The following is a 25,901-nucleotide window of genomic DNA, read 5'->3' on the forward strand; positions in this document are numbered from 1 at the left end:
TGAGCTTAATAGCTGACTGACATGTATTGTAACAGCTGTGTATAGAATATATGTGTGCACATTTACATTTTTTAACACATAGATGTCCGTATGTATGTGAGTGGCCTACAGAAAGTCTCAGGAGGCCATGAAATCTCCTCCACAGCTATGGGAGCAGCACAGAGCTGGGAAAACTGACAATAGCTCAGGACCATCCTGCAGGATGCACAGCGCAGAATCCTCCTGCCTCAAGTGTCTGCTTATTCTGATTGTGCTTGCTCACTATCCTCTGGAAAAAGAACCAAACCAACCTCTTTGGCAGACTGTGATGGACAGCAGAATAGCTGAATAATAGAGCAGTTATTCGGGAGTGTGGAACCCCAGGAAACCTAAGAAAATAGAAGTCTAGTTCTTGCCATTCCTGGTGATCGGTAAGGCAAACAGCAGTTTCAGTTCTGCAAGATTTCGCCCTCTTCAAGGGCAGTCGCTCAGAAATAACGTGACACTTTAAAGAGATACTGAACACCAAAATACCAACACCCCTGGGTAAACCTGCCCTGACATCTCTTTGGTCATTTCTACAGATCGCCACATTCCGGGGAGGGTGCTCTAAAATAACTAAAGACCTGGTCTTTGCTTCGTGAAAAAGCATCTGCAGCTACGGAAGACAACGTGGATTTGCAACGAGCATGCTGATAAACGTAATTGGGGCAGGGATTTCTTTGGCACGACAGTCTAACCTGACTGCCCCTCTAAGTCCTATTGTGCTACCTAAGCTGGAACAATGATACAAAAAGGATAGTTCTTCTTGAAAGTGGCCAAATTAAATGATGACTGTACTGTAAGTCAGCTCGTGCAGGTCGGTGGTCTTAAAGCAGTTTATCAGCAACAACTCCTGCTGTTTCTGCTCTTAAGAGAGGCGACCGGAGTCCATTTTTTGAAGTTTGGCAGGAAAATTACCTTCCAATTTCACGTCTGGAGCGCACACACCTGGAGGGCTCTTCTGTAAACCCAAATTGCTGGCAGACTGACTCAAAGCCCAGGCGCTAGCTTTTAAGGCTTCCAGCTGTATCCTGTCATCACCCTCAGAGCTGGGACTTACTTCTTGGATCTTCAGGAGATCTCCAGCACTGCAAGTCTTCTCTGTGCCGCTGGAGCTCATTCGCAGGGCTCGTCTTGGAAGCTCTTCCTTTCCTGAGCTGATCTTCTGAAGTTTAAAAGGGAGCTTGTTTTTGTCTCCTGTACCATCGATGCAGTCAAGCGAACAAACCTGTTCTCTTCTGGTTCTGTTGGTATCGACGGGACTGCTCAAAGGAGACGCCAGGGACGGGTTTTCTTCTTGCTCTTTAACGCTGTAAGGAGGAGTTGGGACTTCAAACGTAGCATGGAACTGAGAATAATCGACGTGGAAAAAGCCATCTTCTAGGGACATTACCGGGAGGAATCTGTGGCCCCAAAGAACTTCATCTTCTGTATAGGAGGTCCTGGCTTGGCACGTCATTCCTGCAGAACAGAAACAAGAGCACAACGTCGTAATGTGAGCGAGAAAACAGGCACGTGGAACAAAAACACAAGGTAAAGCTGCTGGATGAAAATCAATTGCAGCCTGTAAGATATCGAATGTATAGATTATAAAATGGAGGGATTTTTCCTAGTCAATCTCGCAACAATTCATGGAGCACCTCTAACTGATTGACTAGATTTTAATGCAAATATTGGAGTATATATTTCAGACTCAGGCCGAGCAAACAGCTTTTGACAAAAGCAAAACATAAAATGAAGACAGTATCGGCTTTCTAGCAACAATCCTATAGTCCGTATGTAAAGCTGGTTCTTGGAAGTCACCTTGGGAGCAAGAACCGTTGCTTGGCAGAGATGTACAGAATTCTCTGGCAAAGGTCAGAGGCAAAGAGAAATGAAACATGTAATCTCCCTTTCCTTCTCGAGGATAGGCTACTTTTTCTCCAAACAGCATGTCAAGATAAGAGCCGTTAGAGACACTGCAGCTGTTTCCATGCTGAGACACAGGTACCGCTGGGAGGCTCGCAGGATTTGTTCCACTCAGTGCAAACGTGGAACGTTGGCGGTATTTCCATACGTGAACTAGCAGCTCAAATGTGTTCTAACCAAGCCAACACATCTAGAACAGTCTTGACTTTAACCTTACACATGGATCCTCAATGTATAGCTTCTTCAATAACCGCATTGTCAGAGGATCCACAAACACATTAAACCTTCGAAAGCCAAGGCTGCAAAGCCAAGTGTCCCCTGGGCAATGCTGTATCCATGTTTAAAACCAGCCAACCAGGTGCTTGTGACTGTGTGGTCTCTGTTCGCACTGCAAAGCTGGGTTTGTTATTTTGCGTTCAGTTAAAAGCAGGACAGACTGCCAGGGATCCTGCAGCCCCGGCAGCTTTAGAAGTCCAGCGTTCTTCTACACCGGGCTGGAAACAAAGACTACAAACCAGAGCACGCGTATTGTTCTGAATCTTACCGGTGGTCTCAACAATTCCTTCAAGGATGACAACTATTTCGAATTGCTCGCTTCGCAGTGATCTTTGGGAGAGGCAGAACAGGGGGCTCTTGGAGTTAATCTCGTGGCAGATGGTTAATGGGGACACCAAGAACAGCTGGTCCGCTCCGGTTCCAAACCCGACATCCAGTTCACACTGGTCCAGCGGCAGAAACTCTCCCTCCGGCGTCTGTCGGGACTGAAGATGAAAAGATGATTTAGCGTGTGGGAAAACATGAACTCAATGCAATGAAGTTCAAACCTGCCGCTTTTGTGGCATTATTATCTGTATATTAGGTCTGGGGTCTTCACAATGGAGATGTAAGTGATAATAAATACTGTCAGGCTACTATATATGACCCATTTTCACTCTTCTTATTGTGCCACTACATCTCATCATCATCTACAAACTTTACCATTATATATATATATATATATATATATATTTTGACTACTACACTACGAGCCATTCAGAGTTAGACTGGTGTATTTTATTTACAAAGGTAAATCCTCAGGGCCCCAGTGTTTCCATTGAAACGCTACATTCACTGCTAAATATGGGTCCTGTTGCAAGTGCAAAATGTGATAAGACATATTTCTTCACATTCTTCCAGTGTGACACAAGTAAATGAAACGCCGGCTATCTAATCGGGCGCAGGAGTGTAGCGAGAGCAGCCGTCAACAGCCCCGTGTAAAGCACAGCAGAAAGAGCACAAATCACACAAAAAAAGGTAGAACGTGCTAAAGATAAATGTGAGTGAGCTCTGGCACAGCCACCATGAGTTTACAGGACACACCAAGCACCGATGTTAATTCACAGGCTGCCAGAACAGCCGCTATAAGGGCTGGAACAGTCTGGTTCAAGAGGCCCCAAGGAGCTGAGCAGGTTGGGCACGACGATAGTTTGAAATAAATCACATGTGACTCACTGATTCATTGTCTGGTCTATGAAACAGCTATTCAGAGGATGAACAGGGCAAGCAGGTCCATCAAATGTCCTTGTGTTTTCAGTCGCAACCGTCTGCACGCCAACAGAATTATCAGCGGGAACAGCACCAGGTTGTGTGGTTGGTGTCATTGCAAAATAACTTTGCACCGAATTACTAGTGCTGTAAAACCACGACTGTGGGACCGCTTTTATTCCACTTGGACTTGCATCTCATCTTGGATGATGGACAGAATTTAATAATTTAAAGGAGGACTTCTGCTAACTCTTAATAGAGAGCAACAAAAAACATGGTTTAGATGGTTTTCTGATTCCTACATGAACTGCTCCATTCTCACTCCTGACAGCTTGTTCCCATATATATATATATATATATATATATATATATATATATATGTATATGTCCAACCCCTTGCTGAATCTCAGCAGATTCTCCATTTTAAATGATATTCTGTAGGGAGAAATGAACAGCTCAGTCGAGCGTTCTGCACAGAGCAGGAGGAAAACAGCATTTGGCATTTACCATCGTCCCATCACCTGCTCTGTTATACATGTTTCTGCAGATTATTAAACTGCCCACAGACCTGCTCCAAAGAGAGGATTACCATAGAGAATATAGAACATTTACAGCATTGAAATATGATATTTAGACACGACGTAGCTGCTGGGAGCTGCTATAATATGTTGCTTCATCTTCATGTGCACACATAGTGTTTTCCTTCCATTCTGCTCCTGCCCGACGCATCCTCAGGAATTCCACGTCTGCCAAGCTCGGCTGCATCCCGATGATTTATTTTTGTTATGATCGCCTTTGAATCCCAGTTTTCTTGCATTCTGAATTACACTGACCGTTGTCAGTGATTAATAAATATAGTGGTGACAATCAAAGGGCCTTTCCACTGAAGCACCCACACAATCCCTCTGAAAGGCTTGGGAGACCACGGGGTAGGAAACTGCAAGTTAAACCTCCCCGGGTTTCCCCAAAGGGAAGAGGAGGCCAGGGCTGATTTTTGTCCTAATTTAGCATCACCACAAAACGGGTACGATCAATTTTCTTATTCCCAGCTGCCACCTCGCACATAGTTGCCTGTGTCACCCACCGCAACGAACGTGTCCCATCCCACGCCAGACCTCACCTTGATCAGCTTGCAGCGGATCTGGGCAGACACCATGTGGCTGTTGCGGAGGTTGCCGACGCGGAACATGAGGCAGAGCTTGCCGTCCCGCTGCGAGACGACGGCGGCGCGGCTGAACATGAGGGTCTCGGCTCGCTTCTTGGGCTGCGACATCTTGATGAACATGCAGCCGATGAGGAACGCGTCGACGATGGAGCCCAGCAGCGACTGGAAGAGGAAAAGCACGATGCCCTCGGGGCAGCGCTCGGTGATGTAGCGGTGCCCGTAGCCGATGGTGGCTTCGGTCTCTATGAAGAAGAGGAAGGCGGAGGGGAAGTTGTAGACGTTGGCCACACACGGGCTGTAGGCATCGTCGTGCGCCTGGTGCAGGTCACCTCGCAGGTAGGCGATGCCCCACCACATGGAAGCCATGACCAGCCAGGCGACCGTGTAGGTCAGCAGGAAGATGAGCAGGTTCCAGCGCCACTTGAGATCCACCAGCGTGGTGAAGAGGTCGGACAGGTAGCGGCTGCTCTCGCCGCCCAGGTTCCCGTGTTGCACGTTGCAGCGCCCGTTCTTGTCCACGAAACGCTGCCGCTCCCTGCGCGCCGGGCCCACCGCCCGGTACTCGTCCCCAAAGCGCCGGTGCACGGCGGACATGCTGCCAGCGCGGCGGGGACGCTGCGGCGCCGCGGGGAATCCCCACGGGGGTGGCCGCGGGGGGTGCGAGCGCCGGGGACGATCGGGCAGAGCAGCGCGGTGAGGGCGGCGGAGCGGAGCGGGGCCGGCGGGGCGGAGCTCGGCGGGGCGGGGGGCAGCGCCGGAGGATGCGGAGCGCGGGGCGAGGGGGGCGCCGGTGGATTGCTGCTCCAGATCTCTGCGCTCAGACGCCCCCGGGGTCCCCTCTGAGCGAGGACAAGTGATGGTTTTACTGCTGGCGTTTCACCGGATAACGGAGTCCGGGCCGCCGGGGGTGAGAACACCGGGAGCGGCGCCGAGAGGCTGCGCTGCGCGCCGGGTGTGCGAAGGGAATCGCCGAAATAGGTCAGCACTTTTAGAACCGCAGCACTGCAGCTGGCAGCGCTGCTGGCTCCAGAACGAGGAAAATGTTCATTTTCCTTCCCATTATTCTTTGAACCTGAGGAGAATACGGGGAAGCGCTTGTACTCGAACGCCGTGCGCGGCCCCGGGCGGGCTGGAGGAGGGCGGGCGGGAGGCGGCGCGCAGCGCGGCGCTGAGGGCGCATGACCGAGGCTCGGAGCGGGGCTGCGGGGTGGTGAGAAGCGGGGAAGCCGCTCCGGGTCCCGCCGGGACAGGCGGCAGCACCGCACGGGCCCGCAGCCGCAGGTAACGGGGCCCGCGGGGCGCGTTTCTGGGCCTGCAGCGGCGGGCCGGGCGGCGCCATGTTGGGGCCGGGCGGGGCCGGGCTGTGACGCGGGGTGTGGTGGCGAAGGGCCGGGGGTGTCGGGCGACAGTGACTGAAAAAGCCACGAGCATCCTGGCTTGTGCCAGCACTGGTGTGGGCAGCAGGAGCCGGGCAGTGACCGTCCCTGTGCTGGGCACTGGGGAGCCCAAACCGCGAATCCTGGGGTAATTCTGGGCCCCTCACGCCAAAAAAGCCCTTGAGGTGCTGGAGCGAGTGGAGAGAAGGGACCGGAGCTGGTGAGGGGCTGGAGCACAAGTGTGATGGAGCGGCTGAGGGACCTGGGGGGTTCAGCTGGAGAACAGGAGCTGAGGGGAGACCTTCTGATCTCTGAACTGCCTGAAAGGAGCTTGGAGCCAGGGGGGTCGGGCTCTGCTCCCCAGGAACAAGCGCCAGGAGCAGAGGAAACGGCCTCAAGTTGCGCCAGGGGAGGTTGAGGTTGGATGTGGGAACAATTTCTTGCCCAAAGGGCTGTGGGGCATTGGAACAGGCTGCCCAGGGCAGTGCTGGAGTCACCAGCCCTGGAGGGCTGGACAGACGGACATGAGGTTCTCAGGACACGGGGTGGTTGAGCAGTTGGACTCTATGATCTTAAGGGGCTTTTCCAACCAAAATGATTCTGTGGTTCGTTCAAGCCATCAGAGCAGTCACTCCTTAGTGCCAAAGCAGGTACAGTACCCAGCAAAAGACCAGTTCAGTACAATGTGGACACTTTTTGTGCACAGAATCACAGTGAGCAGAAATCCTGTGTCATAGCTGTCAGCTGGCGTCTCGTTAACATGCAGATGCGTTTGCTGACCCGATCGAGGGGTGATCTGCTGCAGAGACGTTAAAATGGAACCGCTTTCCAAAATGAGATCTACGATTCTGACCGCCGTATCTGGATTACAGAAGCTTTGTGTTGTACCAGGCTGTGAACCACACCGGGTTTATTTTCCAAGGTTAATCCCCTTCTTTGACCCCACAAAGAGCATCAGTTCACTTTATTTAATCCTTTCCAAATATCAATGGTCCTTTTCCTAATCGGGGAACGTGGCTCAAACATCCTACCTCGGGCACAGCGGGGCAAGGATACGTGTGAAAATGTATTATGCTATAAGGTAGATATTTTTAAAAAAGGAAGAGTCTATTTGAGCCTGTTCATGATGAGAAGACAGATTCATGGGTTTGAGCCCCTCTTTCAAAATATCACATGCAGGGGCTGAATTTAACACCTCGAAGGCAGCGCTGAGTATTGATGTGGAACATGCTGATGGCAAATTATTGGATACAGAATGGTTTTCATTCTTCCGACTGTTCATTCCAGTCGGTCCCGGCTACCGGGGATTTACAGAGATGGGAGACGCCTCCACCTCGACTGCGGTGCCTGGCTTGTCTGATCCTGCTGCTCTGAGTTTGCTGACGGGTTTTTGAGATGTTAAAACGTATTTTCCGGATTTCGGTGGGGGATGCTGTTTCACTAGGAGTTTGGAAAATAACTCGGGTTTCCTTGGGTTTTGGCGCTAAGTAAGTTTGTCTGTGGGAAGCACACGTTGTTAAAAGAGCACGCCATCAAAGTTCCCTTTCTTGATAATCAGAGGCTTTAAATATGTGTCAAATGAAATACAATAATCAAGGAATCAGAGCAGCTGAATTAATTGTTTGTACGTTTCTTTTGGCGTGAAGTGTGCGGGGCGTGTGTGAAACGCTTATTTCTTCAGAGCAATAGGTAACAATGATGCTCTTGAAAGTTAATTAAATAAATGCGTAGTGTATGTAACACACTGGAGTACGATCCATGGATTAGAGTGGAATTTCAGCAGTGTCAGTTCACTTCTTTAGAGAACTCGGTTATGTTTTGGTACCCAGGTGGGCTAATTAAGCACAGCAGTAGAAAATACCGGGTGCAAAACACAAGTGACTATTGAAATTAATACTTCAGTGTGTTGTAGAGAAACTCGGGGATCTAGAACGTGCTGCGCTGGTGTGCGCTAGGTTGCCAGGCCGTACTACGGTGTTGTCAGGCAGCTAATCAAATCAAGTTCAATCAGAAAACCATCAAAATATCAGGGATTTATCTACAAGTAGAAACACCAGGAGCATCCTTTATTGCATTTAGCAAAGAGTTGGAATAGCCCACATTTCTTTTGAATCGGTTTTATTTTGCGTGCTGTCCTGGTTGTTTATTTTTCCGCAAGCATTAGCCTGATGGATTTTATGAGGGCGAACGAGATTTTTCAATGCACTGGAACACGCGAAGTGTTTCATCTTGGACAGGCAATGATGAGCATTGATTTTTCAGTGTGGAATGAAATTGCTCAGGGCTCGTTTGCTCTTCGTGACAAGAAGAATCAGCAATAAAAGCCTCTGATGGGATCTGTGAGCAGCGGCCGGAGCCTGAGTTGTTGTAACATCCTTACAGCTCCTGACTTGATGGAGTGACGCTCCGACTACGAGCTGTACGTATTGTAGCGTGGTTTGCATCAGGATGCCCAGGGGATGGAAACTCCCTTGAGTTGCGCTTTTAGGAGTCCCCGGGATGTCGCGGCATCTTCCCGCATGCTCGATTTCTGTGCATATGGTGTTGATCGGTGCATTTAGACATCCCTTCTGCAGCACAATTTCATTTTCTGTAGGCCTTCTAAAACTATCTGGAGAACAGAATAGGGAAGCATCTGCTCTCTTCAGCATCAGCTTTATCCAAGGTACCATATGTTTATTATATAACGTAATATTTTTCGTGTCACTACTTGCATAGCAGAATAACCGCAGGACTCTGCCCGATTCAGGTTCCACTGAACGCTTGAGAGAAAGATGTATTAGGAATTTATCGTTTTGTACATGATTGCTATTTTTCCTCTCGTGCTTGAGCTTTTATTATCCCTGCTCGTTTCAGGACTCCCTCTGAATCACAGAAGAAACAATCGTGTTGATTTAAGTTGAACATTTGTCTCGAGGATTAAGAAGGAAGCCATGCCAGTGCTTTCAGAAGACTCAGGTAACTAATCTACATGTTTTCAACAGACCAGTGACTGAAATCTTAGTGTTTCACAGAGGAAATTAATTCAACTTGGAGTTAAATAAAATAGAATTTAGATAGTTCGATTAGGTTTCTTAGCAATTACCTAACAGTCTGGGGTTGTAGCTGGGCTTGCATCAGTGGGGCATCACTCTAGAGTTGATGAAGGCTGCGAGGCCTCCCATAGCCCTGCGGTGACATGGGTGTGCTCGGCTCGCTCTCTGAAATGCCTGCACACCAAAGTGTGGAGACTTGCGTCTGGGCAGGAACAGCCCCAGGTTCCAGTGTAAGTTGGGGAATGACCTATTAGAGAGCAGCGTAGGGGAAAGGGACCTGGGGGTCCTGGGGACAGCAGGGTGACCATGAGCCAGCACTGGGCCCTTGTGGCCAGGAAGCCAATGGTACCTGGGGTGGGTTAGAAGGGGGTGGTCAGTAGGTCAGAGAGGTTCTCCTGCCCCTCTGCTCTGCCCTGGGGAGACCACACCTGGAATATTGTGTCCAGTTGTGGCCCCTCAGTTCCAGCAGGACAGGGAACTGCTGGAGAGAGTCCAGCGCAGCCACCAAGATGCTGGAGGGAGTGGAGCATCTCCCGTGTGAGGAAAGGCTGAGGCCCAGGCTGCCCAGGGGGTTGTGGAGTCTCCTTCTGTGCAGACATTCCAACCCGCCTGGACACCTTCCTGTGTAACCTCATCTGGGTGTTCCTGCTCCATGGGGGATTGCACTGGATGAGCTTTCCAGGGCCCTTCAACCCCGGACATCCTGGGATTCTGTGAGAATGCAAGGAAGGTGGAGTAGAAAAGGTGGAAATGAATAAGGTTGGTCAGATTTCAGGAAACACCTGGTTTCATAAGAAGCTTCGAGCTGCTGAATAAATGCTCCTATGTACAAACTTGGACCTCTTGGTGGCTTCTACACACATTTATTAAAAATTAGCCCTTGTTTCTGCTGCTTGCTGTGGCACTTCCTGAATATTTTCTCAATAGGTGTTGGTAGGCTTTGTTAATATTCTTCCTTTTGACTTAAAGTGATTCCATTCAAGCACAGATAAGCACAAATCTTTCTGCAAAATTAATGGTCACCAAGGTGGTACCCAAGTAAATGTCGCTGATGCTCAGTCTGCAACAGAAGGTCCCGTGGGACGTGCTGGCTACAAAGCTTTTGTCCTGGTTTGAATTTAAATTTAGGATTGCACGAAACTTTGGCCCTTTTGACATCTCAGCTGACACCTGATTCAAATCATAAAGAGGAGATGGGATTTCTTAGAGATGTCTTCAGTGAAAAGAGTCTCAGCTACTTGATGAAGGTAAAAGTGCATTTATGAACGTACATTTTCCTCACCAGTTACTTATTCTCTGTTCCCTTGATTTATCAGCTCTTTACTTTGCCAAAGCTTTTTTGTTTGGTTAGAATTCTGTGCTGAGCCGAGCATGGATTTATTTGTGCACAAACATGAAGAACATTCAAGCATTTGTTGATATTTAACATATTTTCTTAGAAAAAGCCTGTCTGCCAGAGGGCACCTACAGTTCCCCATAGCTAAAAAGCAGCATGAAATGATTTCGTTTTTCCCTTAGGCCACTGAAGTCTGAACAGATTTTCTGTCTGGCTGGGAAACCAGCGCGAGCAAAAAGAAACTCAAAGACTCCTGAACAAAACACAAATAACCCCAAGAGGGGTTGTTTTCCTGACAGTTCTCTCTGAAAATTGTGTTCGTTAAATATAAAGATATCCCCGTGTAGGTATGTTTAGGAGGTTCTGTATCTCGCTGTGGTAATATACCTGAATCATCTTTTCCAGATTCATGAAAAGCTCCGTCATTATGAAAGACAGAGTCCGACTCCTGTTCTACATAGCACAGCAGGATTAGTTGAAGATGTGAGTACAAGTTCTTGTCTCGCTCTTGAAGTGTGTGGTTAGAGCCTAGGGTCCTGGTTTCTGACTAGTTCTTCCTGTACTATCTAATAAAAATAAAACAGATGAAGCAGCTTTCATGTCTTTTGGGATTCCCGCACTATGGACTGGGATTGGTTTCTAGCTGTGCACGCTGCTTTGGAGGATGGCAGACGTTTGCCAACACCTGAAACGTTCACTTGCAAATATACAATCTTGCTCCTTTAATTTTGAGGTTGGTAATTGCTGTTTTAAAGGTAATAGAAGAGCTGCAGACTGCACCAGTGAATAATGAAGAAAAAGAGCTACTTCAGCTGTTGTCAACACCACATCTCAGGGTAAAAAGCTTTGCTTTCCGTAGTCCACCTCCATTCTGTAGCTTTATTTAGGCCGAGCTTTGTTATCACTTGGATTTACTTTAAATATCAATGTATACCAATATGTGGTTTACATGATGGGTAAGATAATTACTAAATCTTTTTTGGGGGAATTTATGGTGAGGGTGGGAAGGGGAAGGTTTAAGTTTATAATGTTGGAAACGTGAGCACTGGAAACTGGATTATTACCCCAATTTGTTACATTTTCTTATCTCCTTTATGCAGGCAATGCTTGTAGTACATGACACCGTAGCGCAGAAGAACTTTGACCCGGTGCTTCCCCCTCTGCCCGATAACTTTGCTGATGATTTTGATGAGGAATCGGTGAAAATTGTTCGGCTAGTGAAAAATAAGGAGCCCCTGGTATGTGTAACATAACCCACCTCTAATCAGAAAACGCAGTAGTGCAGAAGCGTTATTGTGAGTATGAATGAGATACTTGAAGGTTTCTGAAGCTGGTAAAATAATATAAAAAGAAAACTTTGGTAAATAAGCCTTTACAATTTTGCACGAGATGCTTTATAGGCATCAGTTTATAACGCCAGTTAACGCGGGGGGCACGATCTCTGAGGAAACTGTATGTGTTGAAGCAATTACGCTTATTATACATATTAATTCTCTTCATTTTGTAGCTAACATTCAATGAAAGTGCATTTGCATGAAGGTCAGTGACTAAGAGTATATGTGCAATACCTGTATGTAAAGATTTAATGACAAGGTACTAATTCTATACAGATGGAAATGGAAGAATTGATTTCCTAAGAAAAACCGGTTGCATTGGGGAAGAAATGTGCTATTTGTATATGCCAGTAGGCAGCAGAGGAGAGCAGTGATTTAGTTCCCGACTAAAGCTTTGCATTGCCAGCGGAGGTAGGAGAGGAGAAAGGAATCTAATGGCTTGGTTTCCCTGCTGTGAAAGTGCTGGCTGTATTGAATAAACATTCAGAAGACACACACACACGGTATCTCACCGCTGACTGCGTTTTAAGTGAATTTGGGGGGGTTTTGTTTGATTTCAGGGAGCTACCATCAGACGAGACGAGCACACGGGAGCGGTGATCGTAGCCAGGATCATGCGAGGGGGCGCAGCCGATCGCAGCGGTAAATTCCTCAAGAAAGGGGGTTTTATATTGCACTTGTAAACTGTTTTAAAATGTCCAAAATAGCACAAGTACAACGTTTCTTACTGAAAGTGGATAAACCAGCCTGTGACCTGTAGGAGGAGGCAGATGCAGCTGGCTCAGGCTGGACAGCAGAGTGGTGCTTTCCAGTCTGTCGATTTATTTTCATTTCCTTACCATCTTTTTCAGGTCTTGTCCACGTTGGAGATGAACTGAGGGAAGTGAACGGTGTCGCCGTGCTCCACAAGCGACCGGAAGAAATAAGTCAGATTTTGGTCTGCATTTTCATTACGAGATCTTTTCTGTTCGGTTGTCTAGTAATTACAATAGGTGATGGAAAGAGCTTCCCTTTCCTCCTGTTTATGTTGGGCAAATTGCAAATTAAAAGTACATTTCCAGGAGATAAGCAGAGTATTTGTAACATGGCGTGTCGGCTGTGAGGCCGGTAGAGCTGTCGCTCTGTTCTTTATGAGCAGTTTCCTTGTGAGATGAGCAAGATTTTTAGAGCGAAAGTAGACGTTAACGTTGTAGATTTGTACGTTTCACCCGCTATTTGGGAAAATACAGCGATATTTTTCCAAGGAGCACTTGAAAATGGTTCCTCTGCAAAAACTGCAGTTAATGTCGTACTAAAAGCCACAGACACCCCGTGAGCCATAATCCGGAAATTAATGCGCTTGCTAAAAGCAAATGAAGGGATTTTAATGCAGGTCTTAATATTTTGTAGCCAAGTATTAATAGTTACTGCGGATGTCTCCAAAATGCCATTGCGGAGGATTCATGGAACATCGTGATAGTGTCTGTAGAGAAGTTAAATAGTGGATTAACTTGGCCTATTAAAGTTCTGAGAAGAAGAGACAGACGTTTGCTCCTAAACTGGAACTTGAATAGTCTGTGTTGTGTCTTGTCCTCCTTTCAGAGTCAAAAGCCATTTCTCCATTTCTCTCTTCCTCAGGCTCAGTCTCAGGGATCAATAACATTAAAAATAATTCCAGCCGTCAAAGAAGAAGATCGTCTGAAGGACAGCAAGGTACGCGGCTTCCTGAGATACCCAAGTGTGCCTTTTCGTATTTTCACAATTCTGGCACCTCTAAGCGCAGGATTGCTGCTGTTCCAGCGAGGAGCGTCACGCACCCGTTATTGAACTAAAAAGATAGTAGAGCGGTTTCTCATTGTGAAAAGCAGTGCCCTTTTATTCAGTAGAATGACTTAGGTGACTTCTCTCCTCCTCATCGTCTGGGCACGCGTTCTTCCGGAGCATTCCTGAAATCCAGCCACTCCTTTTTGTTCACGTAATTAAAACGGGTGTTCCTGCCCATCTCCTCTGGCCGTGACAGCTGCTCCGTGTCCATTAGCACTGGGCATTTTGCCACTTGCTGGAGGCACAACGGACCTGTTTGCAAACAGAGCTGTGTTAATTATTTGAGTTCATTAGCCCGCTGCAAAAATCTACACAGTGAGTGCTTCGTTTGCCCTCCTTGGTGCGCAGCTCGTCCCTTGCAGGATTCCTCTGCCAGCCTCTATTTCCACTTCCCTCCTCTCAGTTGCCTCACTTAAAAGTAGTTCTGTAGTGGTGTGTTCAATCGTAGTAAGATACAAATGCAAAGTTGAACAGATTTCGATGCATTAAAGGACCATTTAAAGGACGATCTTTATAACTGGGCAACGTTGCCATAAATCCCTTTTAATTGTTTTCTCCTTCAATTATTTTTTCTGTCCATTTGTTCCATTTTTCACTTACATAGGCTGTGAACTGTATTTCTGGGGACTTTGAGTCCCGTGTTGCTCAATGCCAATACGTAATGACCGGGTATGTGCTTGAAGGTTATTTTTCTGCATAAGTAAGTCAAAATAGAGGTGCCGTTTTTTGAGTATGATACCGATATCAGTATTTTTCAGTACCATAAAGCATAAGGGAGAGATGAATAGTATCCACAGCCAGCAGCATAAGCATTGGGGCAGCTTTTTCAATGTCATTTGAAATTCCAAATGGGCCAAGAAGAAAGGATGTGTTACTTTCTTTTAAAGGTGTATATGAGGGCGCTTTTCTGCTATAACCCCAAAGAAGACAGAGCCATTCCTTGCCAGGAGGCTGGGCTGCCGTTCAAGAGACGACACATCCTGGAAGTCGTAAGCCAAGACGATCCCACGTGGTGGCAAGCGAAGCGTGTTGGGGATACCAACCTCCGCGCGGGCCTGATCCCCTCCAAACAGTTCCAAGAAAGGTTTGTCAGTGAAGATGAGGGATTTTGTTCCGTTCACATCATGTCACGCTGATTTTATGCTGCTTTTTCTCTCAGGAGGTGAAGAGCAGGATCATGGCAGGGTGAATACCAGGTCTTAGAGGAAAGTGCGAAAAATCTCCATCTTCTCTAGTTACATCATTAACTTCCTAGTTTTCCTTGGCTAGTTTGCCATGGACTTGACAAGGACAGAAGCACTTGCTAAACAAACATGTGAAATGAAATACGGAATGTTAGTCTCTTGACCCTCTTGGCGAATGGAGATACTGTGTTTCACAGAATCACAGAATGACCGGTCTGGAGTTCCCCGGGTCCTCCTTCCTGCCCTTTTTGAAGCCTGCAGTGCCATTTGCTGTCCTCCAGTCCTCGGGCACCTCTCCCGTTTCCCAAGACTTGGCAAAGATGATGGAGAGCGGTGCAGCCATGACCTCAGCCAGCTCCCTCAGCACCCGCGGGTGCACCCCATCCGGACCCATGGATTTGTGGTGTCCAGATTGCCCGACTGCTCCCTACATTGCCTCTGCTGTTAGTTTGATCTGCCACGCATTGGAAAAAGCTCTTCCTGTTGTCCTTGACCCCTCTCGCCAGGTTCAATCCTAAGGAGGCCTGAGCTTTCCTAGTTGCCTCCTACACCCTCTGACAACAGCCTGATATTCTCCCAAGCGGCCAGCCCCTCCTGCCATGGTCTAGAAACTCTCCTCTTCCACCTGAGCATCCCCAGCAGTTCCTGTTTAACCACGCAGCTCTCCCGGCTCCTTCCTTGACTTCCCACGTCTCACAGACTTGTACTAGCACAGCCTTCCTCGTAGAGAAAACACTGATTTATTGTGACAATTTGGAATTTATGCATGCAGTGGTAGTTTAAAAAGGTGTATCTGAGCTTTCTGTTGGTTTCTGAGTGCTGCAGAGATCATTCTGGACAAAGGTTATCATCTACTTTTGAGTTCTCGTTGTGGTTGGGGGTTTTTCAACTGTGGCAGACGGGAATTTTGCCCATCCTTTGTGAAAATGGCACATAGAAGTTGGATTTGCAGCAGGAATAGAAGATGATAGGCTGGGTGGAGAAAAAGAAACAGGAAAAAAATAATTGATAGGAGTAATATGCTGTTGATCGCTCTGATGTATGAAAGCCTGAAGTTTTAGTCTTCTTTCTCAGTAACTTAACCGGGGCAGTCTGGGACTGTCGTAGTTTTCAAGAAGTCTTTTGAAATGTTGAATCAGAGACGTTTTCTATTTTTCAAAGGAAAGCACTGTTTCATTCTTTATTTCCGGCGCTATAACATGCTATAAATTCTTTGTAATTCTGAGCTTACGTGGCTAAAATAGAATTACTTTCTCTGTAGACGGTTGACCTACAGAAGAGCAGTCGGCGCTCTGCAGAACCCCAGGCCCGTGAGGAAGCCGTTGTGTAAGTGCGCTCTGTTCCCTCGGCAGTGCCGCCGTCCCAGCTCCTCGGGGTTTGTCTCTCAACAGTGATGTGTTCGTGTGCTGTGTAATCTGGCCTTCATTGATTTGCGTGGGAATCAGCTGCCGTGTCGGAGGCCTTGGGTCTGAGCTTTACCCAGCATTACTGGTTCCTCTTGTTTTCAAAAGCCACAGCCGTCCCTCTCTTCTTACTTTCAAGAACATGAGGCCTTACACATCACTTAGGTGTTTTAAAATTTGCTAATGTTCACATTTTTTTCCTATGGTTTGAAGCTTGAAAGCTGCAAGAGTAACCCTGTGCTACTACTTAAAATTCTTACGTAAATGCATTAAATGATTCCAAGCTTGTATTAAAAGAAACTGTGGCTTGAAGGAGGATAAAAATCAGCTGTATCAAGGTACAGGTATTCTCGGGAATTTTTAGGCTACAAAGAGGAGGAAAGATGCTCAACCCAATTATAGAACAGCATCACTGATTTACACAAGGCTTTTCCAAATGACTTTCCGTTAAGTTCAGTGTTAGGAGGAATGTAATGACGATTGCTAATGAGGCTCTTTCTCAGATCTTTATGAGACAATTAAGCTGACAACTGGTTATAATACTAAATTTTAACAAGGAAAGTCTTTAATCAGTTGATAAGGGAACATTTCTGCATTATTTTTTTTAAGTTAGAAAAGCCTCTTAAGCAAATCAGACCAGAAGAACCTTCCTTTCCACTCCCTCTAATTTTAATCAAATAATTTGCCAGTCTTTTAATATCATACCACCTCTGCCTTTCATGCTAACTGCAGATGATCAGTCTTCTGATAAAGGTAGGTGCTCTCCTAACTCATTTTGTGGCTGAATATAGTCGACCAAAGTCTTTGTCTTTCCATTCTGCATGCTGTGACTTTTGTTTCCGCGTTATACGTGCTGCTTGTGAGTAACATTCCAGGGATCGATATTCCAGCAACTTTGGTGAAGGGGCTTTGGGGTGATCGTAGCTGGAGGAGGGGGTAGCTTGGATTTTTAACATAGATTTGCATAATATTTTACATATTTGTGTATGACAAGAGCATCAAATCTTTACCTTTTTAATCAAGAATTAATAAGCAATGGTAATTTAACTTAGTCCAAAGGAAGGTGTTTAGAGTCTGCAGAAAGGGCAGGAAGGAGGAGCCGGGGGACTCTGGACCGCTCAGCCTCACCTCCAAGGATCTTTTTAAACTACAAACCGCTAGCCAAGGCAAATAGGGTTTTGTATCATCAGTATTTGCGTTAGAAAAGTGTGTGCATAGAGTATAGGAGGTAAAGCTACTTCTTCTGTAGCAAAGAGCCCGACTTGGATCACAGGCACTATTTAAGATATCTCTCTCCTCCCCTCTCCTTTGCCCCTTCCCCTCCCTCTCCTTTTCAATTTACAGAGGACTGTGACTGTGAAGGATATTTCAACGGGCAGTACATAGGTGAGAAACCACACTTTCCTCTTCCCGAACCACCCCCGGGAAAAAAGCAAAACCCAAAAAACACCCACCCCCAAAATCCACCCCCACGTTAAAAAAGCGAAACATGCTTATTTACGTTAATTTCCCATATATTCATAAACTGGGTTATGTGCAGGGGCGTAACTGGACTTTGGTGTAGGCAACACCTGGCGACTCAAGGTGCTGAGGGGTTTTTTTATAGGTGGGGTGCTTGGTTTTCTCCCCGATACGCACATTTTTCATCTCTAAGATTGGCGTGTGCACTGATTTGATTATATAACCATAGTGATGGTAACTCGTATTCAAAGACAGAATATCTTAGAGCTGGACAAGCTTGAAAATTGAGCTAAATGAAGACATGGTTTAATAGCTGTTTTGTTTTCCCGGCCAGCTGGCTTACGCAGGAGCTTTCGATTGAGCCGTAAAGAGAAGGAGAACGGTGTGAACGAGGGCAAACCAGCGGAGCAGGCAGACCCGGCCGAGTTCCTCACCTATGAAGAAGTCACGCAGTACCAGCAGCAGCCGGGTGACCAGCAGAGGCTGGTGGTTTTGATTGGTAGGTCCACCATTGGTTCCAATCTTTTCACAATTAACCACCAAAAAAAACCCCCACCAAACTCATCAAATCCGTTTCTCATTTTTCTACTTCCCTTTCCATTGTTTTTTCACTTAAACACACACGTACTTACGCTGTCGAAACCACCCATGAAAAGGTGTGGGGTGGAATTATCTAGCAACATTTTGCACGCAGTTTTAATTCCGTGTGCTTAACAGCCTCATGTGAAACCAGTTTCACAGAAATCTCATAAAACCGTCTGCTAAGATGATGGATTTTCTGACAGCATTTGTCCAACAAATTGAAGGGATCAGTTTGATGTTCGTCAAATCAAAACGTGGCGGGTCATGAGGTCTCTCATGAACAGGTGTCTTCAAGCATATTCCTGCATTATGTTGTGTGAAATTGCTGTTATTCTCTTTGCAAGCTTTTATTCTACGCAGATAGCTTAGTCAGTTGTATTCTCTCAGGTTGTTTGGGGGCCAGGTTAAGTGAGCTCAAGCAGAAGGTGGTGGCCGAGAACCCGCAGGAATACGGAGTTGCAGTTCCACGTGAGTCACCTTCACTGACTTTGGTTTGTAGCCACTTTATTCCTTAATTGCTAATTATGTAGTGCTGGCTGCATTGATTGATTCAGCCAAAACAGGTGTGTTTAAATCATCTTCAGAAGATCATAGCAGCTTCTGTCAGGTGTAAGAAATCTTCTTCCTAATTTTTGTGCTAGTTCTAGCACTCTTGGGACCAAAACCACTTTGGTTTTGGTCTTAGAATTTTTGATATTGAGTTTATTTGATTTGCATTTTATGTTATTTGGAATGTGCCAGTGTGTAACCACCTTGTTTGAGGTAATGAAAACGTGACTGGAATTAATTCAACAGAAAATAGAGTTGGTTGCAAAGGTTGGTCTGTCCTGTCTTGCTTCTGTTCTCTTCTAGATACAACCAGGTCAAGGAAAAGTCATGAGAAAGAAGGAGTGGAATACAATTTTGTCTCCAAGCAATCATTTGAGACAGATGTGCAGCAAAACAAGTGAGTTAACTTAAAAACACCGCTACAGTTGACTGTATTTAAAAAACACCGCTAATTTAATTTGGCATCATGTGAATACCAAAGTGAGGTGTAAAGCTGGACTAGTTGTATCAGGAAGGTTCAGCTTTCCACGTAAAAAGCTCTTTATTCAGTCTGGGCTGTTAGCGTGAACTCAGAAATTTAGTAAGAAGTGATTTAGAGCCAACATTTGACTGCTGGGACTTTGGGAAAGAGCTGGCGAATGTTGTAAGTGAAATATTCTCTGTGGATCTTATTTAAAAACCTTGACTTTTCAGATTTGTGGAACATGGAGAATACAAAGAAAACCTGTACGGTACAAGTCTCGAGGCAATCCGGTCCGTGATGGCCAAGAAGAAGGTTTGTTTGGTGGACGTGGTACCTGAAGTAAGTTCCGCAGCCTATTTTAAAGAAAGCAACTATTTCATCCTAGGCTGCCAGTGCGGTCTGTAAAATACTCAGTTTTATTCACTTTCTAAGCACTTTCCTATTGGCTCTGAAGTGTTACTGGCGGTGCAACCAGTGCCAGTGGTACCTGCTCTTAATCCCTCCATGTTATGAGTTAACAGTTGAAATTTTGATGCAGATTTTATAACTGGGCTATGACAAGACTTGTCATACGACCCCAGTTGAATTCCAGGGTTTAAATTTGCAGTGTTTGGCTTCTTAAGCGAAACAAAAGGTCAGTGTGAGCAGAGGGGACTTGAGGAAGCAGTTGGCGCATTGACCCACCTCCCGCAGCATCCTGCGAGGTGCAGTACCCGGGACCTCACAGGGTGTGCTAGCGGAACGGTTGAACCCGGCCTGAGTAGAGCATCGGTATAGAACAAAACCAAAAAACTTCAAGTATTGTAACCAAAGCCATCTGTTTGCAGGCAGTGAAGCACTTGAGGACGCCTGAGTTTAAACCTTATGTTATCTTTGTGAAGCCTCTCGTTCCAGAAAAGAAAAAACCTGTCCTGAAATCTCCCACATCAGAAGAAATCTCATCCCCCCTTGTATGTATTTGAACTTCCAGCTCTTCTTTTTAGACATTAAATAAGTATTTGGGCTGGAATTTCTGTGATACAGAAGAGTTCCTATTGCATAACAGCAAGAGTGGGGCACTAAGCGGGTCCTAATGGGAGCAGCTCATTTCATTGCCTTCAAAAGCAATGACTTATCGTGCTAATATACTTCAAAATGCTAGTAATGAATATATTTTAAAATGCTAGTAATTAAAAAGACACACTGTGGATCTCATACCATCTTCTCGTGTTGATCAGCAGGATGAAGAACAGCAGGAAATTATTAATTCAGCAGCATTCATTGAAGAGCAGTATGGACACTTAATTGACGCGGTGCTGGTGAAAGAAGATCTGCAGAGCGCGTGTAATCAGCTGAAAATGGAGTTAGAGAAACTAAACAAGGATTCATTCTGGGTGCCCGTCAACTGGGTGAGGTCGTAGCTTCTTATCCGCTGTTTGAGTGAACAGTTGTATAAAAACGTCTTGTAAATATATGGATTAGAAAAGGGAAATCATGTCCAATTCACTTCAGAACTGCTGGTCTAGCTCGAAGGCGATACATAAAGACTGTAGGAGAAAAACTAAGTGAAGTCAGAAGCCAACACTGCCTTCCTGAATCAACGTCTTTAATAGCAGCTGTCATGTGAAAGTCAATACTTAGACTAAACCGATCAGCAGAAGACTGGAGTGACTTTTAGACTGTAAATAGTGCATTTTGTACAGTAAAGTCTCACAGAGAGCTCCCCGCTTTCCAAGATCCAGCACTCAAAACTGCCATTTTCATCCTTTAGCCACAAATTTTGAATTAAAGCATCTGAGAAGGTTCTTTTCAGGAATCAGTGTGCCTGCAGAACAAGCTCCTTCAGCCAGGTAGGAAGATGTTGCAAATCTGTTCCAATTGGGCACTAAAACCAGGCTAGTTGTAAATATTTCGGTGGCTGATTCTTTATTTTATGTCCACCCCATGTTTCCCAATGTGTCTGAGTTGTGTTGCACAGCTATTGGTCTGCTCACTTTCCCCATCTTCCTACTGCCACAGGAAAACGTTAAGACACCCTGCAAACACACCAGCTCGTAAAACAGAGACTTTTGTTTAGTCTACATGGAAACAACTGCCTGGGATTTAAAAGAGACCTTTTTCAAAGCTCCTTTTCTACAAGACATCTTTGCAAATGCCATGTGAGGCGAGAGCACCCTGACGCCAACACAGCAGCTCCAAAACGGGTGCTGGAACTTCACCATGTAGTTGAGCTACAGCTCCAAATCATTTCTCACCACCTGTGTTTGAAATCAGTTAAGTGCTTCCAGAGCATCCGATTGCCTACAGCACATCCTGAGGAAGAAATCTTAACTGGGTAGAGGATTTTGTATGTATTTCTGGAGATTTGAATATACAGGATGTTTTTTAGGCGGGTGTTAATAAGAAAATGCACAGAGATGATTCTGGAAGCACTTATGCTTTACAATTATTTGAAAAAATATACGAGCATTGTACAGGTGCATGTTAACTGAAACTAGGTCCTGCTTTCCAGTCTCTGCTGAGGTCTCATCTTTCCTGTGTACTATTCAACAAGACCTTTTGGTCCTTGACTCTTACCAGTGTGATGTAATTCTTCTTCAGTGCATTGAACAGAACTACATTGCATATTAAAAGCACATCTCCTATATACCAGTGTCGCTGAATCTACAGAGTCTGAAGGACTCCCGTGCCGATCTGCAGAAGAGCAGCTGAAAAGTAATATCACAAAATAGAGTACTAACCTTATTTCATGCTAAGGCAGGAATTTCAGAAAAAGCCCATGTTGAACGCCATACAGCGAGAGCACGAGACGCCGTGCAGCACTAGGATTTCATAGGGAAAACCTGACATAACCAGAAAGATCTCTTGGTTGTGCGTAAGGGAAGGAGAAACCGGAGTTTGTTCCTCAGTTTGGTTTTTGGATCTGTACAACTGCTGGTGGGTCAGACAAGGCACAGAGGAGGGCTGGAGTTCCCCCACCTCTTCTGGTTTTGTTCAAGTGCAAGTCCATCCACACAGGAGAGCCACCGGCAGATCTAAGCAAGCGGACAGAACGCCCCACAGAAGCTCTTGTCCCGCCGTGCTGAAGGTTCCTGCAGCTGGACTCTCTCCTCTGCGTTTTTCTTGCAGACACCTGGTGTCTCCAGGATCTTTGCGGCCAGTTCCTCGAAGGCGCATTGGACTCCGTCCTGGGTCTTGGCACTGGTCTCTGGAGAAGGGGAAAAGGGAGTTTTATTGTATTTGCAGGGACTATTCTCCTCTGTAAGCAGTTCTTTCACAAGCAGAGAGAAAGTATCTTTATAAGAAATTAAACTTCTCCATGTTCTCCCTCAAAGGCACGCTGAGTTGAATACGATAACCAGAAATACATCCCAGTCTGAAGCATCTCATTTTCCCACCTGAAAAAAATTCCACAGCTCCCCATTCTCTCCATAACAAGAAACAGAAATTGTTCTCGGTTTGTGACAGTAAATCTACAAGACTACAAGTCCTGCTGGTTTGAAGAGAATATAAAAGTCATGCCTATACATTCTATGAAGTAAATCTGTTTTGGAGATCAGCACCTCCAGCTGCAGTCAATGCAGAGCATCTCTGAGAAAGTTAAAACCCACACCTATGCCTATGAACCAGTGCGGCAAAAGGAGCCTATTAATTAAGTACTCAAAACCAAAAGTAAATTAACCTGTCAATCTGAAATATAATTGTACGCTTCATTCACACTTAGCAGTACCAAAATAAACACGAATATACAAGTTTCTGGAGCATTTACATACCTATAAAAAGCAGTGAGTGTTTCCTGGCGAACTGGAGTCCTTCTTTCCTCTCTACTTCACGATCCGGCTGCAGAGACAAATGAACGGGACTAAAATAAGCAACATTTGCCGCTCGGGGGAAGTCCCTGGAAAAGCGTCACTGCAGAAGTGACATTGTGAAGCCCATAAAACCACGGAATCATCAGCAGCTGGATGTGCCCACTCCACACACAGCCACCGTTAGGGGGTCAGGCTGGGTAACGTGTGGAAGAGTGTAAAACGATGTGTTTCCAAACTGACCTTATCGGTTTTATTGCCAACTAACATCTTCACAGTGTTGTTTTTGGCGATGTACGTGTCCAGCTCGTTCAGCCAGCCCTCCAGTCCCGTGAAAGTCTCTTTTCGTGTAACGTCATACACTGGCAACAGAGGAAAATGAACAGCTCTAGACCCTTGCATAAGATTTACTTCATTCTAGCAGAATTCAGGCCCAGCTGGCTAACTACTGTCCCCCCCTCAAAAAATAAGCCATATTAGGGAATTACAGAAAGATGTATCAACCGTATCGTCTTCCCCGAGCTGGAACATGTTCGCTGTGCTCACCCAAAGTCACTGGGGGTTACAGAACACAAGCAGTATCTCTGCAATACATCTAGGACTGGAAATCAGACTTATAAGGTGAATTTTATACTTGTTATTAGCTCTAAATTGGGCCACGCAGAATATTTTAAAATAGGTATTTTGTCACCTCATTTAATTTATAACTAATTAAATTAACTAATAACTAACAGCCATTACTTGTGCTACAAACCTCATGTCTTACAGTAATCACATCAATAGTTTCTGCGAAGAAAAGTAAAAACAAACGAACAAACTCCATTTGTCTTATTACCAGAAACTCACCAAATAACTGCAAAGCTAACAATTCATCTACTCAAGAGCCTGCAGCCTGGTACCTCTTTATTTTTAATTCAAACTGTTTCAAAGCAGCAGGATTTCCTGCCAGTGGTTCTGAATACTCCGTGTGTGAGCTAATGATGCGGTCGTGTTGCAGGAAATGCAGTTGTGCCTGTGGTTCCCCTAGACAACCTCCTCTTCTAAAGACATGCACGTCTAGGTAGCAATAGAGACCACGCTCGCTGTAACGGTGTTTTGCTTCCATATACCTCCTACCTAAAACAACCCCTTGAGCTCCGCGGTAATAACTGGGAGTCAGTGTTCTAAAGCGCTCCTGTCCTGCTGTGTCCTACAAAGGAAGAACACAAAACACAAAAACCCCACCACATACACAAAAAAAATCAAGTATATTTAGAATAAAAATAATATTTTAAACTACACAAAATTAACTTTTTTCCTGATCAGGAAGGACAGTGAAACGACGAGGCAGCAGAAGGTGGGGAGCAGCCAGAAAACGTGAGCAGAAGCAACAGAAAATGGAAGAGGATGGGTAGAAAAGCACAGAGAGCAAGCAATAAACACAGACACCTGAAACATGAGTGAGACAAGAAAAATCAATGGGACTCAAAGAGAGAACCACAAAAGGCTCTTGCTGCAAGCCAAGCCACCAGGCTTAATCAGTTAACGATAATGAGCAATAACTGGGTTTCCAGTGAAAGACACGGCAGGAAAGGAGACACAGTGGTTCCAAAACCCTCCCCCTGCTCCCCCGCACCAGGCAAGGAGAATCCAGGTTTGCTAAGACTAAAACCAACAGAAAGCACCTGGGCTGTTTCTGGTGTAATACAGACACACAGTCACTGCGCAGCCTTGATAGAAATTACTGACTCATGACCCAGAAGATCACTTTTCTGCAGCTGTCCTGGGAGATACAGACACGAACCAGCTGCCTCGATTGCACCGCCACATCTTCACAGAGGGTTTGAGAAACCCAGTTGTTTAAGTGCAGGAAAGAGCAGTCAAAATATTTAATGGAATTGAAAGAAATCCAAACCCCAGAGCAACATTTTTCGGCGTTTTGAACAAACCTGGTCTGCAATACCGTTGTATGATCATGGCAGGCACGTGTGTTTGCATCAGAAGCACATGAGCTCAACACACAGAAGACTGTCGCAAGGATTGAGGGGAAGGGAAAGGGGGAAAAAACCCACCAAAAAAGTGGGATCTTGAAGTTCTCACACATCTGTCACGAACAAAACCTACCCATATCGCGAGCTGCACCGCGTGGCCGTCTACCACCATTTTCTTCACTTTAAAATCAATACCTGAGAAGGGAAGAGTTGTCAGGAGGAACCCATGAATCCGCCCCCGCCTCTCGCCAACGGGACCCAAACGAGAAGAAGCGAAAACTGCGCGCAGCTCGGGGCAGGAGGGTTTGAGACTCACCGATAGTGGGTTTCAGTTTGGGCTCGAACCCACCACCCGTGAACCTCAGCAGGAGGCTGCGGGAAGAGACACCGCGGGCTCAGCCCGGGGCTGCGGGCGCACAGTCTGCACCGCACAGCCCCACATCCCACACAGCCCCACAGTCTGCACCGCACAGCCCCACATCATACAGCCCCACAGTCTGCACCGCACAGTCTGCACCGCACAGCCCCACATCCCGCACAGCCCCACAGTCTGCACCGCACAGCCCCACATCCCGCACAGCCCCACATCATACAGCCCCACCTCCCGCACAGCCCTACATCCCACACTACCGCACAGTCTGCACCGCACAGCCCCACATCCCACACAGTCCCACCTCCCGCACAGCCCTACAGTCTGCACCGCACAGTCCTACATCCCACACTACCGCACAGTCTGCACCGCACAGCCCCGCATCCCGCACCGCCCCGCATCCCGCACCGCATCCCGCACCGCACAGCCCCACAGCCCGCACTGCTGTACAGCCCCACATCCCACACTGCACGGCCCCACATCCCGCACCGCACCTGGACTTCCCCACCGCGCTGTCTCCGACCAGCAGCAGCTTCAGCGTGAGCGCTGCAGGGTCCATCCCCGCCGCAGCACAGCCGCCGCACTGCCCGCTCCGCTCCGGGCCCGACCCCGCCGGATGCGCCGCCGCC

At 46.5% G+C, this 25,901-nt stretch overlaps 3 protein-coding genes across 10 annotated transcripts; 1 reads left to right on the forward strand and 2 right to left on the reverse strand.

Moving 5' to 3' along the window:
- LOC102086370 (G protein-activated inward rectifier potassium channel 1-like) lies at positions 1-5,329 on the reverse strand. The gene is made up of 3 exons (XM_005513567.3): positions 4,574-5,329; positions 2,474-2,690; positions 1-1,482 (listed from the first exon to the last, which is right to left on the reverse strand). Exons 1-3 carry the CDS (start codon positions 5,210-5,212, stop codon positions 890-892), a joined length of 1,449 nt encoding a protein of 482 aa, XP_005513624.3. The 5' UTR covers positions 5,213-5,329; the 3' UTR covers positions 1-889.
- On the forward strand, positions 5,271-22,333 carry MPP3 (MAGUK p55 scaffold protein 3). Of its 8 annotated transcripts, none has more exons than XM_065039295.1 (20): positions 5,369-5,596; positions 8,591-8,659; positions 8,851-8,952; positions 10,158-10,276; positions 10,771-10,848; positions 11,121-11,201; positions 11,466-11,603; positions 12,260-12,341; positions 12,551-12,636; positions 13,317-13,391; positions 14,390-14,586; positions 15,948-16,012; positions 16,822-16,842; positions 17,434-17,475; positions 17,885-18,049; positions 18,520-18,600; positions 18,985-19,078; positions 19,375-19,483; positions 19,972-20,094; positions 20,362-22,333. In XM_065039295.1, the coding sequence occupies exons 3-20, from the start codon at positions 8,928-8,930 to the stop codon at positions 20,542-20,544; spliced, it is 1,764 nt and encodes a 587-aa protein (XP_064895367.1). In that variant the 5' UTR covers positions 5,369-5,596; positions 8,591-8,659; positions 8,851-8,927; the 3' UTR covers positions 20,545-22,333. The 8 variants fall into 8 exon arrangements, with proteins under 8 accessions (XP_064895368.1, XP_064895364.1, XP_064895369.1 ...); XM_065039299.1 differs by having other exon boundaries at positions 20,365-22,333; XM_065039294.1 differs by lacking the exon at positions 5,369-5,596 and adding an exon at positions 5,774-5,899.
- On the reverse strand, positions 20,709-25,898 carry LOC102094560 (ras-related protein Rab-18-B). Its single transcript, XM_065039427.1, has 7 exons — positions 25,767-25,898; positions 25,219-25,274; positions 25,036-25,097; positions 24,049-24,121; positions 23,176-23,294; positions 22,897-22,963; positions 20,709-22,331 (listed from the first exon to the last, which is right to left on the reverse strand). Exons 1-7 carry the CDS (start codon positions 25,829-25,831, stop codon positions 22,159-22,161), a joined length of 615 nt encoding a protein of 204 aa, XP_064895499.1. The 5' UTR covers positions 25,832-25,898; the 3' UTR covers positions 20,709-22,158.
- Between the last annotated feature and the right edge of the window lie 3 nt (positions 25,899-25,901).

This window comes from Columba livia, chromosome 23 (assembly GCF_036013475.1).
Source record: "Columba livia isolate bColLiv1 breed racing homer chromosome 23, bColLiv1.pat.W.v2, whole genome shotgun sequence".
NCBI lineage: Eukaryota > Metazoa > Chordata > Aves > Columbiformes > Columbidae > Columba > Columba livia.

Coding starts and splice junctions, on each gene's coding strand:
- LOC102094560 (XM_065039427.1), bottom strand. CDS start 25,831: ATGGACCCTGCAGCGCTCACGCTGAAGCTGCTGCTGGTCGGAGACAGC. Junction 24,122..25,035: donor CGGTGCAGCTCGCGATATGG/GTAGGTTTTGTT, acceptor CTTCCTTTGTAG/GACACAGCAGGACAGGAGCG. Junction 22,964..23,175: donor TTGGCAATAAAACCGATAAG/GTCAGTTTGGAA, acceptor TTGTCTCTGCAG/CCGGATCGTGAAGTAGAGAG.
- MPP3 (XM_065039296.1), top strand. CDS start 8,928: ATGCCAGTGCTTTCAGAAGACTCAG. Junction 12,637..13,316: donor AAGAAATAAGTCAGATTTTG/GTCTGCATTTTC, acceptor TCTCTTCCTCAG/GCTCAGTCTCAGGGATCAAT. Junction 19,079..19,374: donor ACAGATGTGCAGCAAAACAA/GTGAGTTAACTT, acceptor TTGACTTTTCAG/ATTTGTGGAACATGGAGAAT.
- LOC102086370 (XM_005513567.3), bottom strand. CDS start 5,212: ATGTCCGCCGTGCACCGGCGCTTTGGGGACGAGTACCGGGCGGTGGGC. Junction 2,691..4,573: donor TCCGCTGCAAGCTGATCAAG/GTGAGGTCTGGC, acceptor TTTCATCTTCAG/TCCCGACAGACGCCGGAGGG. Junction 1,483..2,473: donor AGGAATTGTTGAGACCACCG/GTAAGATTCAGA, acceptor TCTGTTCTGCAG/GAATGACGTGCCAAGCCAGG.